This window comes from Danio rerio, chromosome 8 (assembly GCF_052040795.2).
Source record: "Danio rerio strain M-AB ecotype USA chromosome 8, GRCz13ab, whole genome shotgun sequence".
Taxonomy (NCBI): Eukaryota; Metazoa; Chordata; class Actinopteri; order Cypriniformes; family Danionidae; genus Danio; species Danio rerio.
Window position 1 is genome coordinate 1,237,336 of NC_141028.1, and position 25,165 is coordinate 1,262,500.

A 25,165-nucleotide genomic window follows, 5' to 3' on the forward strand; every position below is an offset into this window, starting at 1 on the left:
TTCTTTATCCCTTACATATTGCACAGCCGTATCCGGACTCACGTGGTGTCATCTTTAGTGTCCACGATCTCCACCCGGTCCAGATACCAGGCAGACTGACCGCTGTTATCATGACGAATCCGCAGCTTTTTCAGAGTCCCAAGTTCCACAGCGGTGATGGAGAACGCATCCTCCTGTGGGCGCCCAGTGAGAGCTGAAGTTAGTTAGATTAAAAGTAGAGATGCACTGATGTAGAGTTTTTTGACCAGTGATCGATAACTGTTTTTACATTTGAAGGCTAATAAACGATACAGTACAGAATTCCAACCTGGAATTTTGGACCAATACCATTAGCCCTTTATATTTCGAGGCTGATAAATGATGTGGAATTCCAACATGGAATAAATTCTGACATAGAGTTTTTGACTGAAACCGATAACCATTTCCATTTGGAGGTTTATAGGTGATTTAGAATTCCAATAGGGCATTTTTGACTGATCATGAAAACCAGTGCTTTATTTGTGAATTGCGAGGTCCCAGAACAGATTGGGGTAACGGATCCAGCATGTTACCTGAGGATGGAGAGTTGTCGCACACAAAAGTGGAAAACTGTGGAGGTTGGGGGTGGCTATGGATGGCAGAGGGGTGTCGCGGACGAAGGACGAAAGTGAAGAGCGTGTGGTTGTCGCTGACAAAAGTAAAGAGGCTTGGGGAAAAGCGGAAGAAAGTGAACAGCAAACGGGGGAAGAGGGTGGTTGAGGAGATGGATTGGTAAAATGAGATGCCTAATCAATTTCAGATGTGCCGGATGCGAATCCGTCGTGCTCCAACACAAATTAAGCCCTGCTGATAACCGATAACTCTCTACATTTGGAGGCTGATAGATGATATAGAATTCCAATATGTAGTTTTTGACCGATACCGATAACTCTCTCCATTTGGAGACTGATAGACGATATAGAATTCCAATATGTAGTTTTTGACCGATACCGATAACTCTCTCCATTTGGAGACTTATAGACAATATATAGAATTCCAATATGTAGTTTTTGACCGATACCGATAACTTTCTACATTTGGAGATTGATAGACGATATAGAATTCCAATAAGTAGTTTTTGACCGATACCGATAACTCTCTACATTTGGAGACTGACAGACAATATAGAACTTCAGTATGCAGTTTTTGACCGATACCGATAACTCTCTACATTTGGAGACTGACAGACGATATAGAATTCCAATATGTAGTTTTTGACCGATAGCGATAACTCTCTACATTTGGAGACTGATAGATAATATAGAATTCCAATATGTAGTTTTTGACCGATAGCGATAACTCTCTACATTTGGAGACTGACAGATGATATAGAATTCCAGTATGTCGTTTTTGACCGATACCTATAACTCTCTACATTTGGAGACTGATAGACGATATAGAATTCCAATATGTAGTTTTTGACCGATAGCGATAACTCTCTACATTTGGAGACTGATAGATGATATAGAATTCCAGTATGTCGTTTTTGATCGATAACAATAACTCTCTACATTTGGAGATTGATAGACAATATATAGAATTCCAATATGTAGTTTTTGACCGATACCGATAACTCTCTACATTTGGAAACTGACAGACGATACAGAATTCCAGTAAGTAGTTTTTGACCGATACCGATAACTCTCTACATTTGGAGACTGACAGACAATATAGAATTCCAAGATGGCATTTTTAACCAATATGATAACCGATAACCCTTTATATTTGGAGGCTGATAGACGATATGAAATTCCGATATTAAACTTTGGACCAATACCGAAAACTAGGGCCAGACAGAATCTGCTGACATTTTTTACTATTTCTACGCACAATTTTGTTAAAAATCTGCAGATTTATACAGAATGATTTTGAGAATATCATAACTAAAATCTTAATATATGAAATAAAAAGTAATATCTTTTAAACTTGTATTTAATGTTTACAATGCAAATCCAATTAGATCCATTTTATTTGGTAAACAAAGCAAGTCTCTCATATAATATCTCTACAAGCGGCAGAAAATATTATTTTACAAACTGCATTGTAAATAAATCATATGAACATTTTCATATTAGTCAATAATTATACTGAAATTAATTTAAAACAGAATAAATATAAATTTACACACATTTACACAAGTAAATAAACAGTATCAATGGTTCTGCACGCGCAGATTCCATGTGGGCCAACCGATAACCAATAACTTAAGGGTTAACTTAAATTGTTTCTTTATATAATAATAATAATATAAATATAATTGATGTTTATTTATTTATTTATTTATTTACCAACATTATAAACAATATAAATAATTAAATTTTATAAATTTTAAAAATACATATGATGTAGGATATAAAACGCATATATATATATATATATATATATATATATATATATATATATATATATATATATATATATATATATATATATATATATATATATATATATATATATATATATATATATATATGCTTTTAAATTAATCTTATTTTTTCAAAATGCACAAAAAACTGATGGGTGTTAATTAAAAGTTTATTCACAGCACCACAACTGAACCCAGTTTTTTGGAGACGGGGTCTGTCGAGTTGCCCTGGATTCATATTCGATGTGTGCGTTGAATAATGAATGATCTCTCTCACATTAACAGATGAGTAAGACTATACGTGTGAATCTGCTGTGAATAAGATGAGTGCAGGTGTCAGATGTCCGCTCACCTGTCCGCGCTCAAACTTGTTCATATGGTTGGACTTTCTGAGGCGCCGCTCGCCGGTGTCTCCGTTTTCCCCGTAGATGTTGATGAACACGTTAGCATCCGTTCCAGCGCCCATCATGTTTCCCGTGAACACGTTAACTTCATACGTGTTCTCTGAAGCACAACAGGTGATGCATTATTAAAATACAAGCCAGAAATGCAGGATCATGATTTGATTAGTGAAACAGCAGACATCTGTGATCATCTGTGATTTATGCGTTTACGTTACACTGCTTCCTGCATGATCTGACAGAAAGACTGGTTTGGCATACTCAAGTGGTTGCTAGGGTGTCATTAGGTAGTTGCTAAGAAATTCAGAGTTATTTGATAGTAGTTACAATAATAAAAGTGTTGCTATGTGGTTGCTAGGTTATTCTTAGTGTTTTTTAAAGTGTTGTTTTGTTGTTGCTAGGTTATTTATAGTGTTTTTAAAGTGTTGTTATATGGTTGCTAGGTTATTCAAAGTGTTTTAAAAGTGTTGTTATGTGGTTGCTAAGTTATTTGTACTGTTTTTAAAGTGTTGCTATGTAGTTGCTAGGTTATTTATAGTGTTTTAGAGTGTTGTTATGTGGTTGCTAGGTCATTTTTAGTTTTTTTAAAAGTGTTGCTATGTGGTTGCTAGGTTATTTATGGTGTTTTCAAAGTGTTGTTATGTGGTTGCTAGGTTATTAAAAGTTTTTAAGAGTGTTGCTAGGTTATTTTTTTTAAAGAGTGTTGCTATGTGGTTGCTAGGTTATTTAAAGTGTTTTTAAAGTGTTGCTATGTGGTTGCTAGGTTATTAAAAATGTTTTAAAGTGTTGCTATGTGGTTGCTAGGTTATTTACAGTTTTTGAAGAGTGTTGTTATATGGTCGGTAGGTTATTCAGAGTGTTTTTTTTTTAAGTGTCGCTATGTAGTTGCTAGGTTATTCATAATGTTTTAACGTGTTGCCATGTGATTGCTGGGTTATTTAGAGTGTTTTAAAAATGTGTTGTTTTATGGTTTCTATGTTATTTAAAGTGTTTTTAAAGTGTTGTTATGTGGTTGTAAGGGTATTTATAGTTTTTTCATAGTGTTGCTATGTGGTTGCTAGGTTATTTAAAGTGTTTTAAGAGTGTTAATATATTGTTTTAGGTTTTTATGGTGTTTTTAAAGTTTTGCTATGTGGTTGCTAGGTTATTTAAAGTGTTTTTAAAGTGTTTTATGTGGTTGCTAGGTTAATCATAGTGTTTTAAAGTGTTGTTAAGTGATTGCTAGGTTATTTATAGTTTTTTTTAAAGTGGTGCTATGTGGTTGCTAGGTTATTTAAAGTTTTTTTAAAGTGTTGTTATGTGGTTGCTAGGTTATAGTGTTTTAAAGTGTTGTTATGTGGTTGCTAGGTTATTTATAGTTTTTTTTAAAGTGTTACTATGTGGTTGCTAGGTTATTTAAAGTTTTTTAAAGTGTTGCTATGTTGTTGCTAGGTTATTTATAGTGTTGTCAAAGTGTTGTTATGTGGTTGCTAGGTTATTTAGAGTGTTGTCAAAGTGTTGTTAAGTGGTTGCTAGGTTATTCATAATGTTTTAACGTGTTGCCATGTGATTGCTGGGTTATTTAGAGTGTTTTAAAAATGTGTTGTTTTATGGTTTCTATGTTATTTAAAGTGTTTTTAAAGTGTTGTTATGTGGTTGTAAGGGTATTTATAGTTTTTTCATAGTGTTGCTATGTGGTTGCTAGGTTATTTAAAGTGTTTTAAGAGTGTTAATATATTGTTTCTAGGTTTTTATGGTGTTTTTAAAGTTTTGCTATGTGGTTGCTAGGTTATTTAAAGTGTTTTTAAAGTGTTTTATGTGGTTGCTAGGTTAATCATAGTGTTTTAAAGTGTTGTTAAGTGATTGCTAGGTTATTTATAGTTTTTTTTAAAGTGGTGCTATGTGGTTGCTAGGTTATTTAAAGTTTTTTTAAAGTGTTGTTATGTGGTTGCTAGGTTATAGTGTTTTAAAGTGTTGTTATGTGATTGCTAGGTTATTTATAGTTTTTTTTAAAGTGTTACTATGTGGTTGCTAGGTTATTTAAAGTTTTTTAAAGTGTTGCTATGTTGTTGCTAGGTTATTTATAGTGTTGTCAAAGTGTTGTTATGTGGTTGCTAGGTTATTTAGAGTGTTGTCAAAGTGTTGTTAAGTGGTTGCTAGGTTATTCATAATGTTTTAACGTGTTGCCATGTGATTGCTGGGTTATTTAGAGTGTTTTAAAAATGTGTTGTTTTATGGTTTCTATGTTATTTAAAGTGTTTTTAAAGTGTTGTTATGTGGTTGTAAGGGTATTTATAGTTTTTTCATAGTGTTGCTATGTGGTTGCTAGGTTATTTAAAGTGTTTTAAGAGTGTTAATATATTGTTTCTAGGTTTTTATGGTGTTTTTAAAGTTTTGCTATGTGGTTGCTAGGTTATTTAAAGTGTTTTTAAAGTGTTTTATGTGGTTGCTAGGTTAATCATGGTGTTTTAAAGTGTTGTTATGTGATTGCTAGGTTATTTATAGTTTTTTTAAAGTGGTGCTATGTGGTTGCTAGGTTATTTAAAGTTTTTTTAAAGTGTTGTTATGTGGTTGCTAGGTTATAGTGTTTTAAAGTGTTGTTATGTGGTTGCTAGTTTATTTATATATTTTTTTTAAAGTGTTACTATGTGGTTGCTAGGTTATTTAAAGTTTTTTAAAGTGTTGCTATGTTGTTGCTAGGTTATTTATAGTGTTGTCAAAGTGTTGTTATGTGGTTGCTAGGTTATTTAGAGTGTTGTCAAAGTGTTGTTAAGTGGTTGCTAGGTTATTTAGAGTGTCTTCAGAGTGTTGCTATGTGGTTGCTAGGTTACTTATAGTGTTTTAAGAGTGTTATTATGTGGTCTCTAGGTTATCCAGAGTGTTTTTTTTTAAGTCTGCCAGCTGTTTCAGTGTATTGTTATGCTGTTTCTAACTTCCGAGTGTTTTCATGCAGTTTCTGTGTTATTCCGAGTATTTGGGTGTGGTTTGATGTGCTTTCTAAAGTGTGTTTTGAGTGTCGTTTGTCTGATAGATACAGTGTTGTTCTGGAAGTGTTCTTGTACCCTCCAGCTCCTCTGTATCCTCCGGCAGAAGCTCCACCACCAGCTCTCCATCCTCCTCATCTGAAGCCAGCCAGCGGTCGCAGGGAAACGAATAAGTGAGCACCACCTGCCGCATCTCCTCTCCACCCTCCTCCTCATCATCATCCTCACTCTTCTTCTTACTCTTCTTCTTCTTCTTCTTGTCTTCTTTCTTCTCTTTGGGCACCATGGCCATGACCAGACGCTTGATCTCCACGCGGTCCAGAAACCATCCAGCTCCGATGCCCGTGTCATCATTGCTGACGCGGATCTTGAAGATTTTCCCCACATCTTTAGCTTCGACCTGTGTGACAGACACCATAGATCAATATGAATGAGTGTGACTAGGGCTGGGTTTACTGATAATCATGCATCTTGGCTCCCAAAGGAGACCTCTCTGCTGTCTCTAGTCTAGAGAGTGTGTGTGTTTCAGTTTGAGCTAAAAAGAGTACACAGAAAATGTTTTGTGGACTGGATGATAGCGGGATAGTAGGGGAAAATACAGGAGAATCTGCAAAAAGGGTTGACAGGTATGGTGGGAACGCTGTGTTTTTGACTGTACCTTGAATATCTCAGTGGTTCCTCTTTCATAGTTATTGGATCTGCTGCTGAGTCCGAGCACCTCCGTCTTTCCTTGATCTCCGTATATTTGGATGAACACGTTGGCATTTGTGCCGCCGGCGAAAATATCTCCCGTCACCACCGTGATCTCATAGTTTATCACTACAGGACACAGGAAGATATTTAATGTTCCTGCTTCTGAAAAAAAAAACATCTGTAAACATTATAATATTGAAGAGAGCAGACGAAATCTACACCAAAAGTGCATAAATCTGCATTCTAATTCTAATCATACAAATGTGAAATAATTCAACATAGAATCAATCTAAATAAACCACTTATTTATATCAAATAATAAAAAGTAAATGGTTATAAAAGCTGAAAAAATATTATAAAATAACTGAAGAATTGAAGAAATTGAAGAAATCTACTCTCCATTAAACAGAAATTGGGGAAAAAAACGGGGGGGGCTAATAATTCAGACTAAAACTGTGTGTGTGTGTGTGTGTGTGTGTGTGTGTGTGTGTGTGTGTGTGTGTGTGTGTGTGTGTGTGTGTGTGTGTGTGTGTGTGTGTGTGTATATTTATAAGGGTGTCACGATCCTCCAAATCCTCGATTCGATTACATTTTCGATTCTAAAGGCACGATTCGATTCGATTTTCGATTTTGAATAATTAATTATTGACCAATTAATTATTTGTAGCCTACCGTTTAAACTACCTGACCTGCATGGTCTTTGTTTTACCCATAAACAAATCATACAGTGAATGAATAAAGGCAAGATACACACATAATTACCACCTGTCAATCACTTTTTCTGCGGGACTCGTGAATAGGCAGTGATCTGTGTCGTTATAATGGCGTCGGTAAAAAAGACGCACAACCAACAGCAACCAGCCAACAGTATCTGAGGTGTTCGCTAAAATGACTAAGTACAAGTGAGTGAAAGATTGAAGCAGTCCTCTGACTGCCTGGACCTGCTGTCTCGAGCGCATGGCTGTGTGTGCGTCTGTGTGTGTGTGGTCACGTGATGTGCATTTTCAGAGGTAGAGAGGAAGGAGGGCTGCTCAGAAATGCTACACGCCACTGTGGATGTCAAATCGTTGTTGTTCTAAAATGCCATTTAAAAACAAAGACAGTGTAAACAGGGCCTGAGTGTGTACTTTTCATCAGCGGATGCCGGTGTTCGATCGCGATGCCGGTGTTGTCTATCGGACGAACCGTACGTAATACGTACATAGCAGAGCTTGCAAGACTGTGTGTTTTTTTTTGTCGACAACACGAACGTTGTCAACATAACTCACTGGAAATCCAAAATGCTTCCACACCGGCGACTTCATTGAAAGAGGAGAGGGTTTAAGCTCTGTCGACGGGTCTCCTGCGTCTGCAGTTCAACAAGCACTTCAACAAGCCTGTTTTTTCCCGCTTGGCAAGCCAAGCTGACGTGACATGGGGGTGTGGCAGCATCAACAATTCTATTTTTTGATTCGATAATCGAAATTGAGCATAAATTTTGATCGATTTTGATTAAAAATCTAAATCGTGACACCCCTAATATATATATATATATATATATATATATATATATATATATATATATATATATATATATATATATATACATATATATATATATGTATATATATATATATATATATATATATATATATATATATATATATATTTATTTATTTATTTATTTATGAATTTATTTATTTATTTTTTTAATTATTTATACAACAGTTCTGTCTAGTTTTAGAATCTAATTGGCTGATAGCTGTGCAGTGTTCTGCAATATCAGGCACTCGTACAGCCTCCTCACCCTTCTGTATTACTCCGCCCACATAGAGTGACAGCAGATCAATAAACTCACTACAGTTTGACAAATATTGCAGCTGTTGGACAACATAGTGTACTTTTTCCGGCAAGGCTTTTTTTAGCCAAGAATGTAGTTGTTTAGATTGCAAATATGCAGGGACCGCTTAATAAGCCCTTAGCAGGGGAAAAACCCAGCATAATTTCTAACTACAGCTGATCAAATCATTATTAAACTGGTAAGTGACACTCAAGTCAATCTCTCTCTTTTGCACATTGTAGTGCTGTATTTACACCATAGAAATTGTAGTGTGTTAAGTGTGAGATGGGACTCACTGCAGACTAGTTCAGTGAACAGAAAGAAAGTAGAAATGCTGCATGGATTTAGCGTTTTTCCTTATCGCCAACACAACAGTAATCTGCTGGTGTTTGCTTTGGCTTATTCAGAGTTAATAATTGTGATCTCCCGATTACAACAAAAAGCACTGTGAAATCTCTGTAGACGGATGGCATTTCATGCTGTTCAGCCTTATCATCTTACAATGTGAGCAAAATCAGCTGTTTAGTCATCACTTTAGACATTACGCTAGAGAATCATTCAAACACTAGCTCTAAAGTGACGTTGGTGAATTAGCTTCAACTGTTCTGACGTCAGCTGCAGATGTGAATGAACGGCGGAAGAAAGTAGTTCCTCATACAAAAGGGTTTTCAGACTCTCTGTATTTGATTTTCTTTTTATACACATGACTATGCTGTCGAACTGTTGTATGAAGGCAATATCACACGAGTAGCAGTGCCATATGGCTGTTTATCGTCACTGGTGGGGCATGAAGGCACTTGGTCTCCCACCTATGCCAATATTATTATTATTGTTATTATTATTATTATTACTGTTATTATTATTATTATTATTATTACTACTACTCTGCGTGTTATATTACTTATATGTGTGTGTGTGTGTGTGTGTGTGTGTGTGTGTGTGTGTGTGTGTATATATATATATTCTTTTTATTAAATCAATTAATTTATCAGTCAGTCAGACTTATTTTTATTAAATAAATGAAGCTAATTTCATATTTGTGTTATATAAACTCATGATTAAAATTGTAAAAATAAATTAATAAAAAAAAATCAAATACAGTATGAGTGTTTACATAGCTCAAAGTCCAGTGTTTCGCTGGGGTAAATCTCCACCTCCGTCTTCCCATCAGCCTCATCCTCACACAGCCAGCGGTGACTAGGGAACATGTAGTGCTTTCCGTGATTAGGAACCACAATCTGAACGCTGTCCAGAAACCAGCCGGCGCGCATGCCTTCATTCGAGTGTCCGATCAGGAGACGGTTGATCTGCAGATGAAACATTCAAGCATGATCGTTAATTATTGTTATTTTCACATAAAACAAATCAAATGCATTCAATCATAACCATTATTTCATAGCTAAATTAATAATAATTACATTTAAATAAGAGTCTACATAAAAAATAAAAGCATCTGTAAACACTATATATAAGAAACCAGCTGAGATCTGCACTTTAGTTGCCAGTAATGCTGTAAAATTTACAAGTGCACTGTACATTAATAATTATGTTGGCTTGAGAAAGCCAACTTACTGTTATACTACTCTGTCCTTGAAAACAAACGTATCTCCTCCTAGACCGTTCATGCCACAAGGCCCAAATGTGGTCAAAATGTGCCTTCTGCATTCAAGATTGTTGCTATATCTCCTCATGCCTATAAGACTTATTGTTTTTTTAATAAAAATGTTAAATATAAAATTTTTATAATCCGAGCATATAAAAAAATTATACAAGCCCCAAATTTGGCCAAAAGCTGTATTTAGATGTGTTAGGTTTTGTTGCTATATCTTTAAGGTTTATCAGACTTATAGTTTTCCAATTAATAATTTTTAAGCATTATTTTTCTTAGAATATGGCAAGCCATTTTCGACTTAAACTCCATATTTTTTACTGATATGGCAAGCCATTTTTGCATGTATCACCATCACACTTATCAAGCATTGTATTTTCAAAAAAATACGGCAAGCCATTTTTACATAATGTTCATTCCCTTAGTCTCTTTATTAATCAGGGGTCGCCACAATGGAATGAACCGCTAACTTATCCAGCATTTGTTTTACACAGCGAATGCCCTTCCAGCCGCAACGCAACACCAGGAATACATAATGTTCAAGTCCAGTTTTTGACACTAATAAAGACTGTCATAGAGACATCGGGGTTGATTAAGATCACTCATATTGCCAAGAAGCTTTGATGTATCATCCCTAACCTGCCAAACGTCCCCATAGCAATAAAACAGTATAACCTAGCAACCATTTAAAAATAGCAATATCTAGGTAACATCGTAGGGACCTGGGCATTGGCTTGTTTGACTCATGCTAGCAAATGGGACTTCCTGTATACTATGCATGGTAACAATGATAATGGAAGCCAAGTGCTAATAACGATTAGCTACATGCTATGAATGATTTTCTAAATGCAATAACATATGCTGGAAATGCCTACTAAGTATTAGCATTTGATTAAACATGTACACGAGCATTGCCATTTAGCAACTTCTTAGCAACCACCTAACAATGCCATAATTGTTTTAGCAACTGCCTAGCAACCACTTAGCAACCGCCGCCGTGCTTCCTGCCAACTGCCATTCCCGGTCCTAGCACAGTCACGTTGGCTTTCTCAAGCCAACATCAAAGTTTATCAATAAACTTTAGGTTCTAGTTAACAGTTGTAATTGTTATTTTACAGTGCGTTTGTAAATTTTACAGCATTACTGGCAATTTTTACAGTATTACGGCAACATTAACAAGTGCTCTTTAAATTATTAACAACTATAACTGTGCTGTAGTTTTACAGCACAATTTTACCTATTAATTTACAAGGCACGTTATTTTCACAGTATTTTTGTCGCAGGTGTAACTGTAATCTTTACAGTATCTTACAATGTGTATAGGTTCACTTTTAGGAAGCTTTCTAAATGAGACGCCAGGACAGTTGATGTTTTATTCATACAGCCCACAGATAATCATATTAAATATAAGTAATTATTATTTTTTCCCTACCTGTCCGATGTCTAAAGTGTCCAGGGTGAAGATGTCCACTCGTCCCACTTCAAAGTAATTGCGCAGATTATTGTCGGAGACGGCGAGCATCATTTTACTGGTGTCTCCTTTCTCTCCGTACAACTTCACGAAAACTTTAGAGTCTGAACTTCCTCCGGTGACGTTGCCTGTTTTCACCGCGATGTGATAGCTGACGTCTGAAAACACACAGATATTCATATTTACATGAATGCATTCAGTAAATGAGTCGACCGGGGGCGTAGTGGACATTTTAAAAGTGGGCGGACAGCTGAATGAAATCCAAAAGTGTACATTCTTAATCACCTGTTTCTAAATGGTCTGTCTCTAAAAGTGAGGGGGACGTATGATTCTGCACGGTGGCTGAGTGGTTAGCATTGTGGCCTCACAGCAAAAAGGTCGCAGGTTCGAGTCCCGGTTAGTTGGCGTTTCTGTGTGGAGTTTGCATGTTCTCCCTGTGTTGCGGTGGGTTTCCTCTGGGTGCTCCGGTTTCCCTCACAGTCCAAACACATGCGCTATAGGGGAACTGATGAACTACATTGACCATAGTGTATGAATGTGTGTGTGTGTGTTTCCCAGTACTGGGTTGCAGCTGGAAGGGCATCCGCTGTGTAAAACATATGCTGAAAAAGTTGGTGGTTCATTCCACTGTGGCGACCCCTAATAAATAAAGGGACTAATCCAAGGGAAAATTAATAGGTGAATGAATGAATGACAAGGCTTTGCTTTCCACCTCCTTTATTTAATCACAATGACTTCTGGGACTTCTAGAGCGAGTTTTGCACTCAAGTCAATACATCTTTGATATCAGGAATGCATCAGGGCTCTGTCACGGGCCCTCTATTCTTGCCAGACGGAATCTGCGGTCGTTTTTTGCCATTTCTGCACAGAATTTTTGGTAAAAATCTGTGGATTTCTGCAGAATTATTTTGGGAGTATCATAATTAAAACCTTAACATATGAACTTAAAAATAAAACCTTTTTAACTTTATTTATTGTTTAAAATGCAAATCCAATTAGATACACTTTATTTGGTAAACAAAGCAAGTCTCTCATATAATATCTCTATTAAAAGACAGAAAATGTCGACTTTCATAACATAAAAGACCATTTGCAAAAATCTAAAGTCGTTCAGTCCTTCGCTAGTGATAATAACTCATTACACTGATGCAGTCTGATGCTGACTGAAACTCACTGTACAGTCTCTGTCCATCTGCAAACGGCTGCAGCTCTCGAACTATCTGTCCATCGTCTTCATTGCGGTCGAACCATCTGTGCAGGAAACACGAGCAAACATCAGTGGAGAACAGCTGGATTAACTCTTGATGTGTGTGTTGATGTTGACTGAATGTGTAACCTGCTGCAGGGGAACTCCACAGCCTGGGATTCAGCCTGTCCTTCTTCACGGATAGTCACTTTATCCAGATACCATCCACAGCCTCCGCCCCGACCGTCATGACCGATACGAACCCTGCGCACCGGCCCGATGGAGACCGCCTCGATGATGAACTCATCAGCCTGACGGAGACACACACACACAGAGACAAACAAACTCAAATATAGAGAGACACATGCACACATAGACAGACACACATACACACACAGAGGCAAACAGAGACACGCATACAGACACAACACAGAGAACACACACCTCTCAGATTAACAGTGCTCATTTTGATGGGGTTTCAGTCTTTGTCTTTTGACTAAATGAGATTTAGTTTAATTCCACTAAAGTTCAGAGGATTTGATTTGATTAGATCTACTCTATATTTAGTTGAATAAAATCTCACCAGTTTAGACATATTTATTTGCATTAATTAAATATAATTAATTAAACTGCAGTGAAGACTTTACTGAAGTTAAATCATCTAAATCCCCTAAATAATCCACCAGGGGGGTGAATAAAATAATCTCGTTTTTGGTTTGAAATGATACTCACTCCACTGGCAGATTATTTTAGCTTGTTTTATGAAAAATTGATAACTTTTTTTGGTTGTCTAGAAAATGCTTCTTGGTTAAAAAATTTGTAGATATTTGGACTAGAAAAACAAATTTTTGCAATGTATAAGGGTCCGTGTACGTTTTGTTCATTTGTTTTCCATTTTCAAACGGAATAAAGGAAATGGAGAAAACGGCCGTTTTTCCGTTTTTCTTTTGCTCACGAGAAAACGAAAAAACGAGATTTTGGCTGGATTTCCGTTTTTTGGTTTAGGGTAGGAAAACGGATAAACGACTTTAAAATTCATTTTACACATGTAGGCGGTGCTGAAACGCCCACTTTCCTCTAATTGGTTAACCAAATCTGTGCTCGTGACGTCACCCTCAAAATAAAAGCCTTACACGCAGGCTTTTAATTATTATTATTTAATTATATATATAAACAAAGTTTACATATTCTATCATTTGAACCACACACAGTTAGCAGGCTTACATTCATTGCGTATGTATAAATTAAATAAAAACGTAAAGCAGTATTCTTAGACATTTGTCATTAAAATAAGGTCATAGTTCACTGCCAAGCTTCTTGCTGCTGTGCACCTGATGCAGAGCAAAGATAGCCATTTCCGAGGAGCACCTGGTTTGCATGATTATTTCAGAGCAAGGGCTTTATAATAATAATAATATTAATAATAATAATAATAATTATTATTATTATTATTATGATGATGATGATTATTATTATTATTATTATTATTATTATTATTATTATTATTATTATTATTATTATCAGTTACTAGTGTTTTTATTGTTTGGTGTGTTTTTTTTTCTTTTTAATAATTGTTAGCAGAACCAGAATAAGAACACTTTGGGCCCTGCTATAAAAACAAAGGGTACCATTTGTTTTCATTTATTTCTTCCTATTTTAATTATATATTGTAATTATTTATTTGATAATTAATACTATTTTATTGCAACGCCAAAGTAGGCCTGTCTTATTATTTTTTTATTATTAAATTAGCTTTTATTGTAGGCTAGATGGCAGGCTTTAAATATTTTAAATAACATTTACTCATAACCTTACTAATTCGAGAGCCGAACCTAAAAAAGTTTAAGTGCAATAAGCCTGTACAATAAATGGAGCCGCAATGCATATTTCTAGCGCATTCTTTCACTCAACAATTATTGCTGGAATAATGAAATAAATTTCAAATTAACTAATTAAACACATAGTTGATAAAAAAATTGTGTCTAGTAGTTCCGACAAACAGATGAGCTCGCTACATGTGCGTTGCGCTAATAATTTGACATTTGCTCTTCTTGAGAAAGTGCTACAGCGGGCCCTGCTATTTCACATATAAGGTTAGTGATACGTATTTTAAATTAGTATTGCACATTATTCATTTATTTTCTTGTCGGCTTAGTCCCTTTATTAATCTGGGGTCGCCACAGCGGAATGAACCGCCAACTTATTTAGCAAGTTTTTACGCAGCGGATGCCCTTCCAGCCACAACCCATCTCTGGGAAACATCCACACATACACACACACTTATACAGTACGGACAATTTAGCCTACCCAATTCACCTGTACCGCATGTCTTTGGACTGTGGGGAAAACCAGAGCACCCGGAGGAAACCCACGCGAACGCACTACACTACTGAATTAGACACACAATCTCAAACAAAAACTTGATGCTTATTTACATTATCTAAAGTAATTTCTTATGAGGTAGGATCTGTTGTTGTATTATATATTTTCGTTTTAATATGCAAATAATTTTCTTTAATTTGTAATAGCCCTATGTCCCTCATTGCATAAAATAACCAGCCTTTGTATTCAATATGTTTGTAAATTGTTTATCCAGTTTGACGCAAGCTAAACAACATTTTGGCCTGTTTTGCTTATTAAATGAGTGATTTTCACGGAGAAACAAATCATCCATCCACACAGTTTTGTATAGGACCTGTGTGAACAAAAATATACACTTCATAGCCTATAGGAAAATGTATCTGTTTAGAACCAATTTTGTGTTGTATAATTAAAAATATTAAAAATACAATAAAAAAAGGAATAACATTTGAAGTGCAATGCTTCAAAGATCCAATACGCTGCATGCAGAGCCAAAACAAAAACTGGTTTGTTTGTTTAATAAAAAAATAATATGAAATTAAAGTGAAATAGTTCCATAACCTGTATTATAACTGTAGTCACTCTAGATGACAAATCATCCGTTGCGCCGGTCAGTTTCACCTTTAATCAAGAATGTGCCAGAACCAAATGAGAATATTTACAGATTACCTCGGAATGAGACCTCGGTCTGTGAAGGATGCAGAACACAGAAACTCGTTGAGAATGGAGATGCATGTTAGATGTTTTATATCCCTTTAGATATTGTAAATAAACAACAAGTTTTTCTAGAGATTGTGTCATGTCTTTTCTTTGACGCACGCGGTGAACAGCCCCGAAAAGGCGCCTTTATTTAGCCTGTAGCCTAAATAATAGTTTAGATTTTATAACATATAATGTTCCATTACTTTAAATGTATAATGTTTTTTAATATTTATGGATTATATAAAATATATAGTTTATATAAATGCGTTCTGATCATTCAAGGATCATAATGCGTTGCATATTCTTCTTATTCTTCATTGATCCGTCAATTGTGTATTTTATAAACTGATCGTTTATAAGGACTAAGCTATTAATAACTGTAATTCCTCGAATGGAAAAGTCTTGATTAAAGAAAAAGAGAACTTAATTCGACATATGCATATGCATATAGTAACTGCATCTGGCAGCACCGAAAATAGCAAATGCCAAGTTATTAGCGCAGTGCACAGACAGCTAGCTCGTCTAGTCTGAACCAGGGGTTTTCAAACTATTCATTGCACACCGATCCCATTGCATTTTATTTAGGATAAACCACTTATTTAAAATTAATTAATTAAAAGGTGCGTACTCTCCAATACACCACTTATAGTGTCATAATATTTAATAATTATAATTAAGATAGACACCTGACCTCCATTTAATAAACAATTTATTTGCCATACTCTGTTAATTTGAAGTTTAAAGTTTAAATCATTTATGTTAAACTTAAATTATTTAAAAACTTAAAAAGACTTAAATTTAGTCATTTAAGACATTTTAGATCATAAGTTTACATACATTGACCGTTGCATTTAGTAGGCCTATTCTGGTCTAAATAAGCTTTTTGCATCTTAGGTGTTTACACACACAATTAAGCAGTTTATACGTACATTTAATGTTACTTTGAAATTACTTTTGATGCAATAAATAATCCTAAATAGTTGAAAGTGTTAACATATTCTTGAAATGTTATTTTATAACTATGAAATTTATTACTAAACAAAGTGAATCATTATGAATTTGCCAAGAAATAATCCACTTTACCACTGTAAAGCAATGCCCCACACTCACTAGAACGGTAGAACCTGGACTGTATGATATGTTCTGTATGTAAAATAGAGAAAATAAGCAAGATGCGCAGTCTCATGCAGCCTTAGCGAAATATAGCGCGACACAGCAATGAACTAAAAATAAAACCACCCTTGAAATGCTGGCGATCTTAATTTTTTCAGCCTACACTGACTGAGAATAATGTTGCACTATTTTATTAACAAATAATTAGAATGTTTTTTTTCCTTCAACACATTTATCATTACTTTTGCCTGTGCAAGTTTTTTTGCGCGCGCTTGAGCGCGAAGGCATCTATTTTCAGGTGCAAGATGCCACTTTGGGTGGCACCAGCACACTCTGCCACACCTGTGGCTATGTCCCTGCTACAATAATAATAACAACAACAACGACAAAATAATAACAAAAAATAATAATAATAAGACAGGCCTACTTTGACGTTGCAATAAAAAAGTATTAATTATCAAATAAATATTTACAATAGGCTAAAGGCATATATTAAATTAAAATAGGAGAAAATCCAATAGAAACAAATGGTACCATTTATTATAGCCCCATGCAGGGTCCAATGTGTTCTTACAACCATTGAATAACTAAGTAAATAATAATAATAACAATACTAATAATAATAGGCCTAATAATAATAATAATAATAATAATAAATTATTATTTTATACAGAGTAGGCTATTATTTAGGCCTACAATAGCTCTGAAACAATCATGTAAACCAGGTGCTCCTCGGAAATGGCTATCTTTGCTCTGCATCAGGTGCACAGCAGCAAGAAGCTTGGCAGTGAACTATGACCTTATTTTAATGACAAATGTCTAAGAATACTGCTTTACGTTTTTATTTAATTTATACATACGCAATGAATGTAAGCCTGCTAACTGTGTGTGGTTCAAATGTTAGAATATGTAAACTTAGTTAATATATAGCCTAATTAAATAATAATAATTAAAAGCCTGCGTGTAAGGCTTTTATTTTGAGGGTGACGTCACGAGCGCAGATTTGGTTGACCAATTAGAGGAAAGTGGGCGTTTCAGCACCGCCTACATGTGTAAAATGAATTTTAAAGTCGTTTATCCGTTTTCCTACCCTAAACCAAAAAACGGAAATCCAGCCAAAATCTCGTTTTTTCGTTTTCTCGTGAGCAAAAGAAAAACGGAAAAACGGCCGTTTTCTCCATTTCCTTTATTCCGTTTGAAAATGGAAAACAAATGAACAAAACGTACACGGACCTATAAGCGACTAATTTTTAAAAAAAAATATGATAAAAAATGTATTTAAAAAAATTAAATAGAACAAATTATTTAGAAAATTTTATTAGAAATTTAAAATTTGAATTGGAAAATTTGAATTAAAAACTTTGATTTAGAATATTTGAATTTGATTTGAAAATTTGAAATAAAACATTGAATTTAAAATTTGAAATTTGAAAATTTGAATGTGATTTGAAAATTTGAAATAAAACATTGAATTTAAAATTTGGAATTTGAAGATTTGAATTTGATTTGAAAATTTGAAATAAAACATTACATTTAAAATTTGGAATTTGAAAATTTGAATTTGATTTTTACATTTTATTTAAATTAAAATATGATATATAAAAATTTGATTGACATTTTTAATTTGATTTGAATTTGGATTGAAAATTTGATATTGATTTTAAAACTTGAATTTAATTTGAAAATTTGACCTCAAAATTTGAATTTAATTTGAAAATTAAAATTCATTAATTCATTCATTTTCTTTTTGGCATAGTTCCTTTATTATTCTGGGGTCACCACAGCAGAATGAACCGCCAACTTATCCAGCATATGTTTTACGCTGCGGATGCCATTCCAGCTGCAATCACTAGGAAACATCCATACATACTCATTCACACTCATACACTATATCATAGCGCATGTGTTTAGACTGTGAGGGAAACCCGAACACCTGGAGAAAACCTACGCCAACACGGAGCTGACATGCAAACTCCACTCAGTTGAGGCTCGAACCAGTGACCTTCTTGCTGTGAGGCGATTGTGCTACCCACTGCGCCACCGTGCAGCCCCAAAAAATTTTAATTTTATTTGAATTTGATTTGAAACTTTGAATTTGAAAATTTTAATTTGATTTGAAAATGTACATTTGATATGAACATTTTATTAAAAAATTTTAAATGCATTTAATTTGAAAATTTTAATTAGAAAATTTGAATTTGATTTGAAAATGAAGATTTGATATTAACATTTTATTTGAAAATGTAAATTTGATTTAAAAACTTTAATTTTATTTGAAATTTTTATTTCGAAATTTGAATTGATTTGAAAATTTAAATTTGATTTGAGAATTTGATCTCAAAACTTGAATTTGAGTTTTAATTGAACTAGAAAATTTTATTGAAAATTTTAATTTGATTTGAAAATTTTAAGTTGATTTAGAAATTTTAATTTGAAAATTAAAATTTAAAAAAAAAATTTTGAACTTAGAATTTGAATTTGATGTGAAAGATTGAATTTAATTTTAAAATTTTAATTTGATTTCAAAACTTAAATTTTGATTTGAAAATTTAAATTTGAAAATTTAAATTTGATTTGAAAACTTGATTGAAAATTTTAATTTGATTAAAAAAATTTAAATAAAAAATTGTGTTTGAAAATTTAAATTTGATTTGAAAATTTACATTTGATATAAAACATTTATTTAAAAATTTTTATTTGATTTGAAAACTTTAATTTTATTTGAAAATGTGATCTTAAAGTTTGAATTTGATTTGAAAGTTTGAATTAGATATATATATAAAAAAACTGAATTAGATTTGAAAATGTGCTCAGATTAGCTCAGAAAGGCCACTAACATTTCCCCTCTCGAACTTGTTGATGTTGTTCTTGCAGTTGATGAGGCTGCGGTCACCAGTGTCGCCCAGATCCCCGATCAGACACAGAAACACATGCGCATCCGTCCCGCTGCCGCTCACATCCCCTGTGTAGACGGTCACTCGATACTTCACCACTGCAGGACAACAACACACACACATTAGGGGCCATTCACACTAGAAGGAGAGCAACAATACAGACTTCTCACAGCTTGGTTAGGTTTTAGATCATGATTTCGGTACTGTTCAGTATATGATATGCTCTGTTCAGAATATGATGTGCTCAGTAAAAAACAGGACACTGTCAAATAAAAATCTACAAGCAAAGGCATGCATATATTCGAGAAATGCAAAGGCAGGCATATATTGTCTCAAAACAAACTTTTATTTGCAATTAAAAGTTAATGCAATTCATGCAATTAATCGTAATTATTCTTTGCCCTGCACAAATGCAATTCAATGCAATTTAATACAATGTAATGTAATGCAATACAATATATTATAATACGAGTACCAGGCAGTGGTTCAGCGATCAGCTCTCCTGTGGCCGGCAGCTCTCGCACCACCTCATTATCGTCCTCATTGGTGTCCAGCCAGCGTTCACATGGGAATTTAAACTTCTCCTTTGTGAGAGTTTTCATTATGGAAATCTATAATTAAGAGGATAATTTAGACAGGTAAAGGGTCAAAGACTGAATGCAGCTTTTATGGAGAAGCTCCTACTCGACTCAGATGCCAGCCGGCGAACGGATTCCTCTTCTCATGCCAGATACGCAGTTTGGTCAGTTTTCCCAAATCCGGCAGTTCGACCTGAAGCAAACGAGTGATGGATGAATTATTCAGTGCAGAATACAAACATTTAGCTGAAGATGGAGTTATTCACCCTTTTGTGAAATCTTACAGTTTTTCTCAGTCACTTCGGTGCGTTTCTCACAACACCAGTGCATTTCTGCACTCTGCATTTCTCAAAACAATTAGTACAAACTGCAAAACCTAGCTGATAACCTGCAAAAGCATGTCACATGATCAAAATGGATAGTTCATTACTCAAAAGCAAGTATTCATAATAATGAAAGTGTCAGTGTCATCAAAATGAAAAGTCTTGACAGCATTGTTTATGAACAAGACAGTCAAATGGCTTAGTCATTTTTTCATGATGACAGTTTACTCTGGACATTTTTTCAATGAAGATTTTAGTGACACTTCCTGAAAATGCTCAAGACAGCTATTAGCACAGCCTTTTACTTTAAATGGTATGTAACTCGGGCAGAGCTCTGATAGCGGAACATAGTTTTTTGTCATTTCCAAAGTTTTTGAAGTTCTTTCTAATTTAAAAAATATATATATAAGAAAAGGGACAGAAATATGTTCCAAAGATGTATTTTTTAGATTTATAACACTGTCAGAAATATTTGCTTTCTGTATCCATTTGTCCCTGACAGGGTGGACATATTTTGTAAGTTGGTCCAAATGTTTTTGCTTATAATTGTTTTATTAAAGGTCCAGGAGCTGGACCAACCAGCAATTGTTGAAGTTTAAAGTCTTCTTAAAAGAATAAACATGTGGTTTAACAAAAAACTTGATAGTCAAATGGCTTAGTCATGTTTTCATTAGGACAGTTTACTCTGGACATTTTTTCATTGAAGATTTTAGTGGCACTTCCTGAAAATGCTCAAGACAGCACTATATACTATTAGCACAGCCATTTGAAAACTAAAGTCAGACATCACTGCATTTTTTGAGGATATCTGAGTACAAGACACTGAAAATGTATGTTTCACTTTTTTTACTGCATTTGCTCTTTACAATCCTAATTTAAAGTACTCACAGTATTGTGGAAAAGTATAAATACACCCTTATTTACGACAAACATAAACTCCCTTTGGGTAGAGCTGTGCACAACTGTAAATAATATTGCAGTACATATTGAAACTAAACCTAAAACACACACAGGTCTGTAAATCATTTATGAAATCAATTTAGAAGACATTTTCAGGAACATTAAGATTTCATTTTTTTTATAAAAATGCTCGACAGATTTTAACAACTAGTTCACCATTTTTGTATGTAATGACTCAAGTAATGAAATGAGGACTGTTAGTTTTATATGGAGTGACGATTCAGCATTCACAAGTTTAGTTCATTTTTACAGACATGACATAAGCAAATAGCAGAGAGTTGTTTGAAAGCAGTTGATGCATGTCCAAAAGCATTTGCAATTTGCTGGAAGGAATGAAACTACTAGGATGTGCACAAATGACTAATTGTTTTGAGAAATGTTTTAACTGTTGTGCAAATGTAAATAGTGCAGTGAGAAATGCACCAAAGCCACTGAGAAAAACTCATATTTTTTTTTATTTCCCATGAGGACAAACTATTTAACACAGTATTTCCTATTATACAGAGAAAGTTATATATTTATATAAATATATATTATTTTTTTATTTTTTTTTTTTGTATTATATATATATATATATATATATCAGAGGTCGCATTAAACGAATATTTTCCGTCATTGATGGATTTTTTTTCAGCAGTGATAGAAAAATCTGAAAGTGATCCTTCATTTTGACAGATTATGCTGAGGGTGATCTACTGTAATTTGTAGCTAACTGTAATTCCCTCTCCTGTCCAGCTGATGGCGACTGCCCTTGTTTTGTCTCCTCTTTGTCACCGCTGCGTACAGTTGCAAAAATCTCACAGCAGCTGAGTGTCAGAAGTTTCTTTAAACAGCCAAATAGTTGTGATATTATTAATAAAGGTGAAAAAAGAGGACGTGATACAGTGGACGATGAAGAACAAACAGACAAAGATCCTCCGTCGCCGACAGCTGTTGTTACGGGCCAACCAAGCGGCAACAAGGAGGTCAGGTGGTTTGGAGTGCGTTGTGAGCACCATGCTCTACCGAATGCAGAGCTATCACAAAAGATGGTTGTTTGATGGGGATAATTAGTTTGCATGGTGGACGAGGATGTTTTAATTTATGTTACTTGAGTGTGAATAGGTTTGCGGCTGGAAGGCCATTAGCTGTGTAGAACATGTGCTGGATAAGTTGACTGTTCGTACCGCTGTGGCGACTGTTTGTTTTATTCTTCATTAGTATTTCTGAAGCCATACATTGTTTTTTAACAGAGGACCACAATGGAAATAAGCCCAGGGCTTTATTGTGTTTTTATCCTCAACAGTTTTTTTTAACAAAGTGTATGGAATACTTTTTGTACAGTTTGTCTAAAGTCTGTCAAATAAAATTCAATTCAATTCAATTCAATCCACATTCAGAAAATCCAGCAAACTTCTGATCACTTTCTTAGGAGAAATGTTTCACTACAAAATGCTGGCTGAAGTGGCGCTACCCAGATAGCAGGTAGTAATTGGCCTGAGCTCGTCTGCCCTTCGGCGCCTCCGGCTCCGACTCGGCATCGGCAAGTGTTATCCAGGCCGAGTATGGCCCGCAGCTCGCTCCCGTACATGCGTTTGTGATGCAGCTGTAAAGCACTGGCCCGATTCCTGTTAACCATATCTGGCCCAAGTCTGTCAGTAGATTCCGGGCCGCTTCTGGCAATGACTCTCCAGTGTGACAGCAAAACACAGCTTCAGCCTCCAGAACAAATTTACAACTGTGACGAGAAGTCGACTTTCCGAGGCAAAGACACAGAATTTAATGTCAATTGCCTCTGCATCAGTGTCTCTTGATGCGTTTGATGACGCACAGGCAAGCACCCAGCTCAAGTCGACGCAGGAGGAAGATATGAGTTAAGGCAGATAGGAGTTATTGTTCATTTGTCAAATAAATAAATGAATAATTTAGCCTATATGCTCGTCGTGCAAGTTCATTATTAAAATATGAATGAAAAAAGCGATTAGAAAATATGTAAATGAATTGGCGGTCAATAATAGATTATGACGGAATTTTTACAACCCTCTCCGTCAAAATGATGGACAATGACAAAGTCTAACGCGACCTCTGAGATATATATATGTATATGCATATATGTGTGTGTGTGTGTGTGAATATACAGACAGTATTTAGCATAAATGTGTACACCCCCTTTTGTAAATGAATATTTGTATACATGTTTTTAGTGAAAATAGATTTAATGATTCAGTAAATAATTCTGGTGTATTTATAAAATAAAAAAATACTAAAAAAACTATAAAAGTCAATGGCTAATTTCTGCTATTCTTCAAAATATCTCTGATGGTGAGTAAATTATGATGACAGAATTTTCAATTTGCGTGAACTGAACCTTTAAATGCAAAGTGAAGTGTTTACTTTAATGCCTTAAAGACAGACAGGAGCATTATTTTTCTTCAGTTTTGTCTTCAGCAAGTGAAATACATGCTCAATCGGATTCAGTTCAGGTGATTGACTTGGCCATGTAAGAATGGGTTTTAACCACTGCGGTTCGAACTGTAGTTCTGCCGAGTGACTAAAAACTTATCAGCATTTTGTCTCTTTCCAATTACTGAGAGATTCAAATTGACCAATCAACATCATATATAATCATATCAGTAAAACCCCCAAAGTCCACACATCAGGTCCTGATCTAATCAGTATCTGCCTTTGGAATTTGTGTGAGCCTTCTTTGGTGAAAAAGATTATATAAACAAATCCACATGATAATTTTCATTCCTACAGCCATTGCATAACACTCTTTGGTTGCTTTCGCAGTATTCTTTGGCTCATTCTCCATCAGCACTATGAAGCGCCGTCTAATTAAAAATACTGAGGTCTGAAGCATTTGGCTGAATATGAGCAGAACATATTGCCTGAAACACTTCAGAACTCATCCTGCTGCTTTTGTCAGCATCACATCATCAATAAATACAAGAGAAGCAGTTCACTGACAGCCATACATGCCCACGCCATGACACCACTACCACCATGCTTCACTGCTTAGGCTCATGAGCAGTTCCTCTCCTTCTCCATACTCTTCTCTTCACATCACTCTGGTACAAGTTGATCTTGATCTCATCTGTCCAGAGGATGTTGTTCCAGCACTGTGAAGGCTTTTTCAGAACACTAAGCCTTCCTGTTTTTGAGGCTCACCAATGGTTTACATCTTGTGGTGAACCCTCTGTTTTCACTCCAGTGTAGTCTTCTCTCGATTGTGGACTCTGACACACACATACATCGACCTCCTGGAAAGTGTTCTTCATCTGGTCAAATGTTGTGAAGGGCGTTTTCTTCACCAGGGAAAGAATTCACAGTTGTTTTCCGTGGTTTTCCGGGTCGCTTGGTGTTGCTGAGTTCACTGGTGGGTTCTTTCTTTTTAAGAATGCTCCACACTGTTGTTTTGGCCTGATGTTTCTGCTATCTCTCTCTGATGGGTTTGTTCTGTGTTTTTAGCCCAATGAGGGCTTGCTTGACTGATAGTGACAGCTCTTTGGATCTCATCTTGAGAGTTGACAGTAACAGATAGCAAATAGCGCACTAGAAATGAACTCGGGACGTTTTGTCTGCTCGTTGTAATTGGGATAATGCGGGAATAACACACACCTGGCCATGAAACAGCTTAGAAGCTAATTGTCCAATTACTTTTGGACCCTTAACAAGCGGGAGGCAGCTGATTTGGATGTAAATACCCTCAAATTAAAGCTGCCAGTCA

The 25,165-nt window shown here is 35.0% G+C and overlaps 1 protein-coding gene across 2 annotated transcripts in view; it reads right to left on the bottom strand.

Moving 5' to 3' along the window:
• The window catches only part of loxhd1b (lipoxygenase homology PLAT domains 1b), a 98,255-nt gene that overhangs the window by 45,529 nt on the left and 27,561 nt on the right, over positions 1-25,165 (bottom strand). For both annotated transcript variants that reach the window (XM_087264068.1, XM_087264069.1), the window contains exons 11-21: positions 20,280-20,366; positions 20,071-20,206; positions 19,539-19,693; positions 12,676-12,836; positions 12,514-12,590; positions 11,301-11,497; positions 9,374-9,566; positions 6,406-6,566; positions 5,826-6,147; positions 2,736-2,887; positions 43-173 (exon numbers count right to left, since the gene is read on the bottom strand). In XM_087264068.1, coding sequence (XP_087120194.1) covers positions 43-173; positions 2,736-2,887; positions 5,826-6,147; positions 6,406-6,566; positions 9,374-9,566; positions 11,301-11,497; positions 12,514-12,590; positions 12,676-12,836; positions 19,539-19,693; positions 20,071-20,206; positions 20,280-20,366 — 1,772 coding nt within the window. The remainder of the gene's footprint in view (positions 1-42; positions 174-2,735; positions 2,888-5,825; positions 6,148-6,405; positions 6,567-9,373; positions 9,567-11,300; positions 11,498-12,513; positions 12,591-12,675; positions 12,837-19,538; positions 19,694-20,070; positions 20,207-20,279; positions 20,367-25,165) is intronic.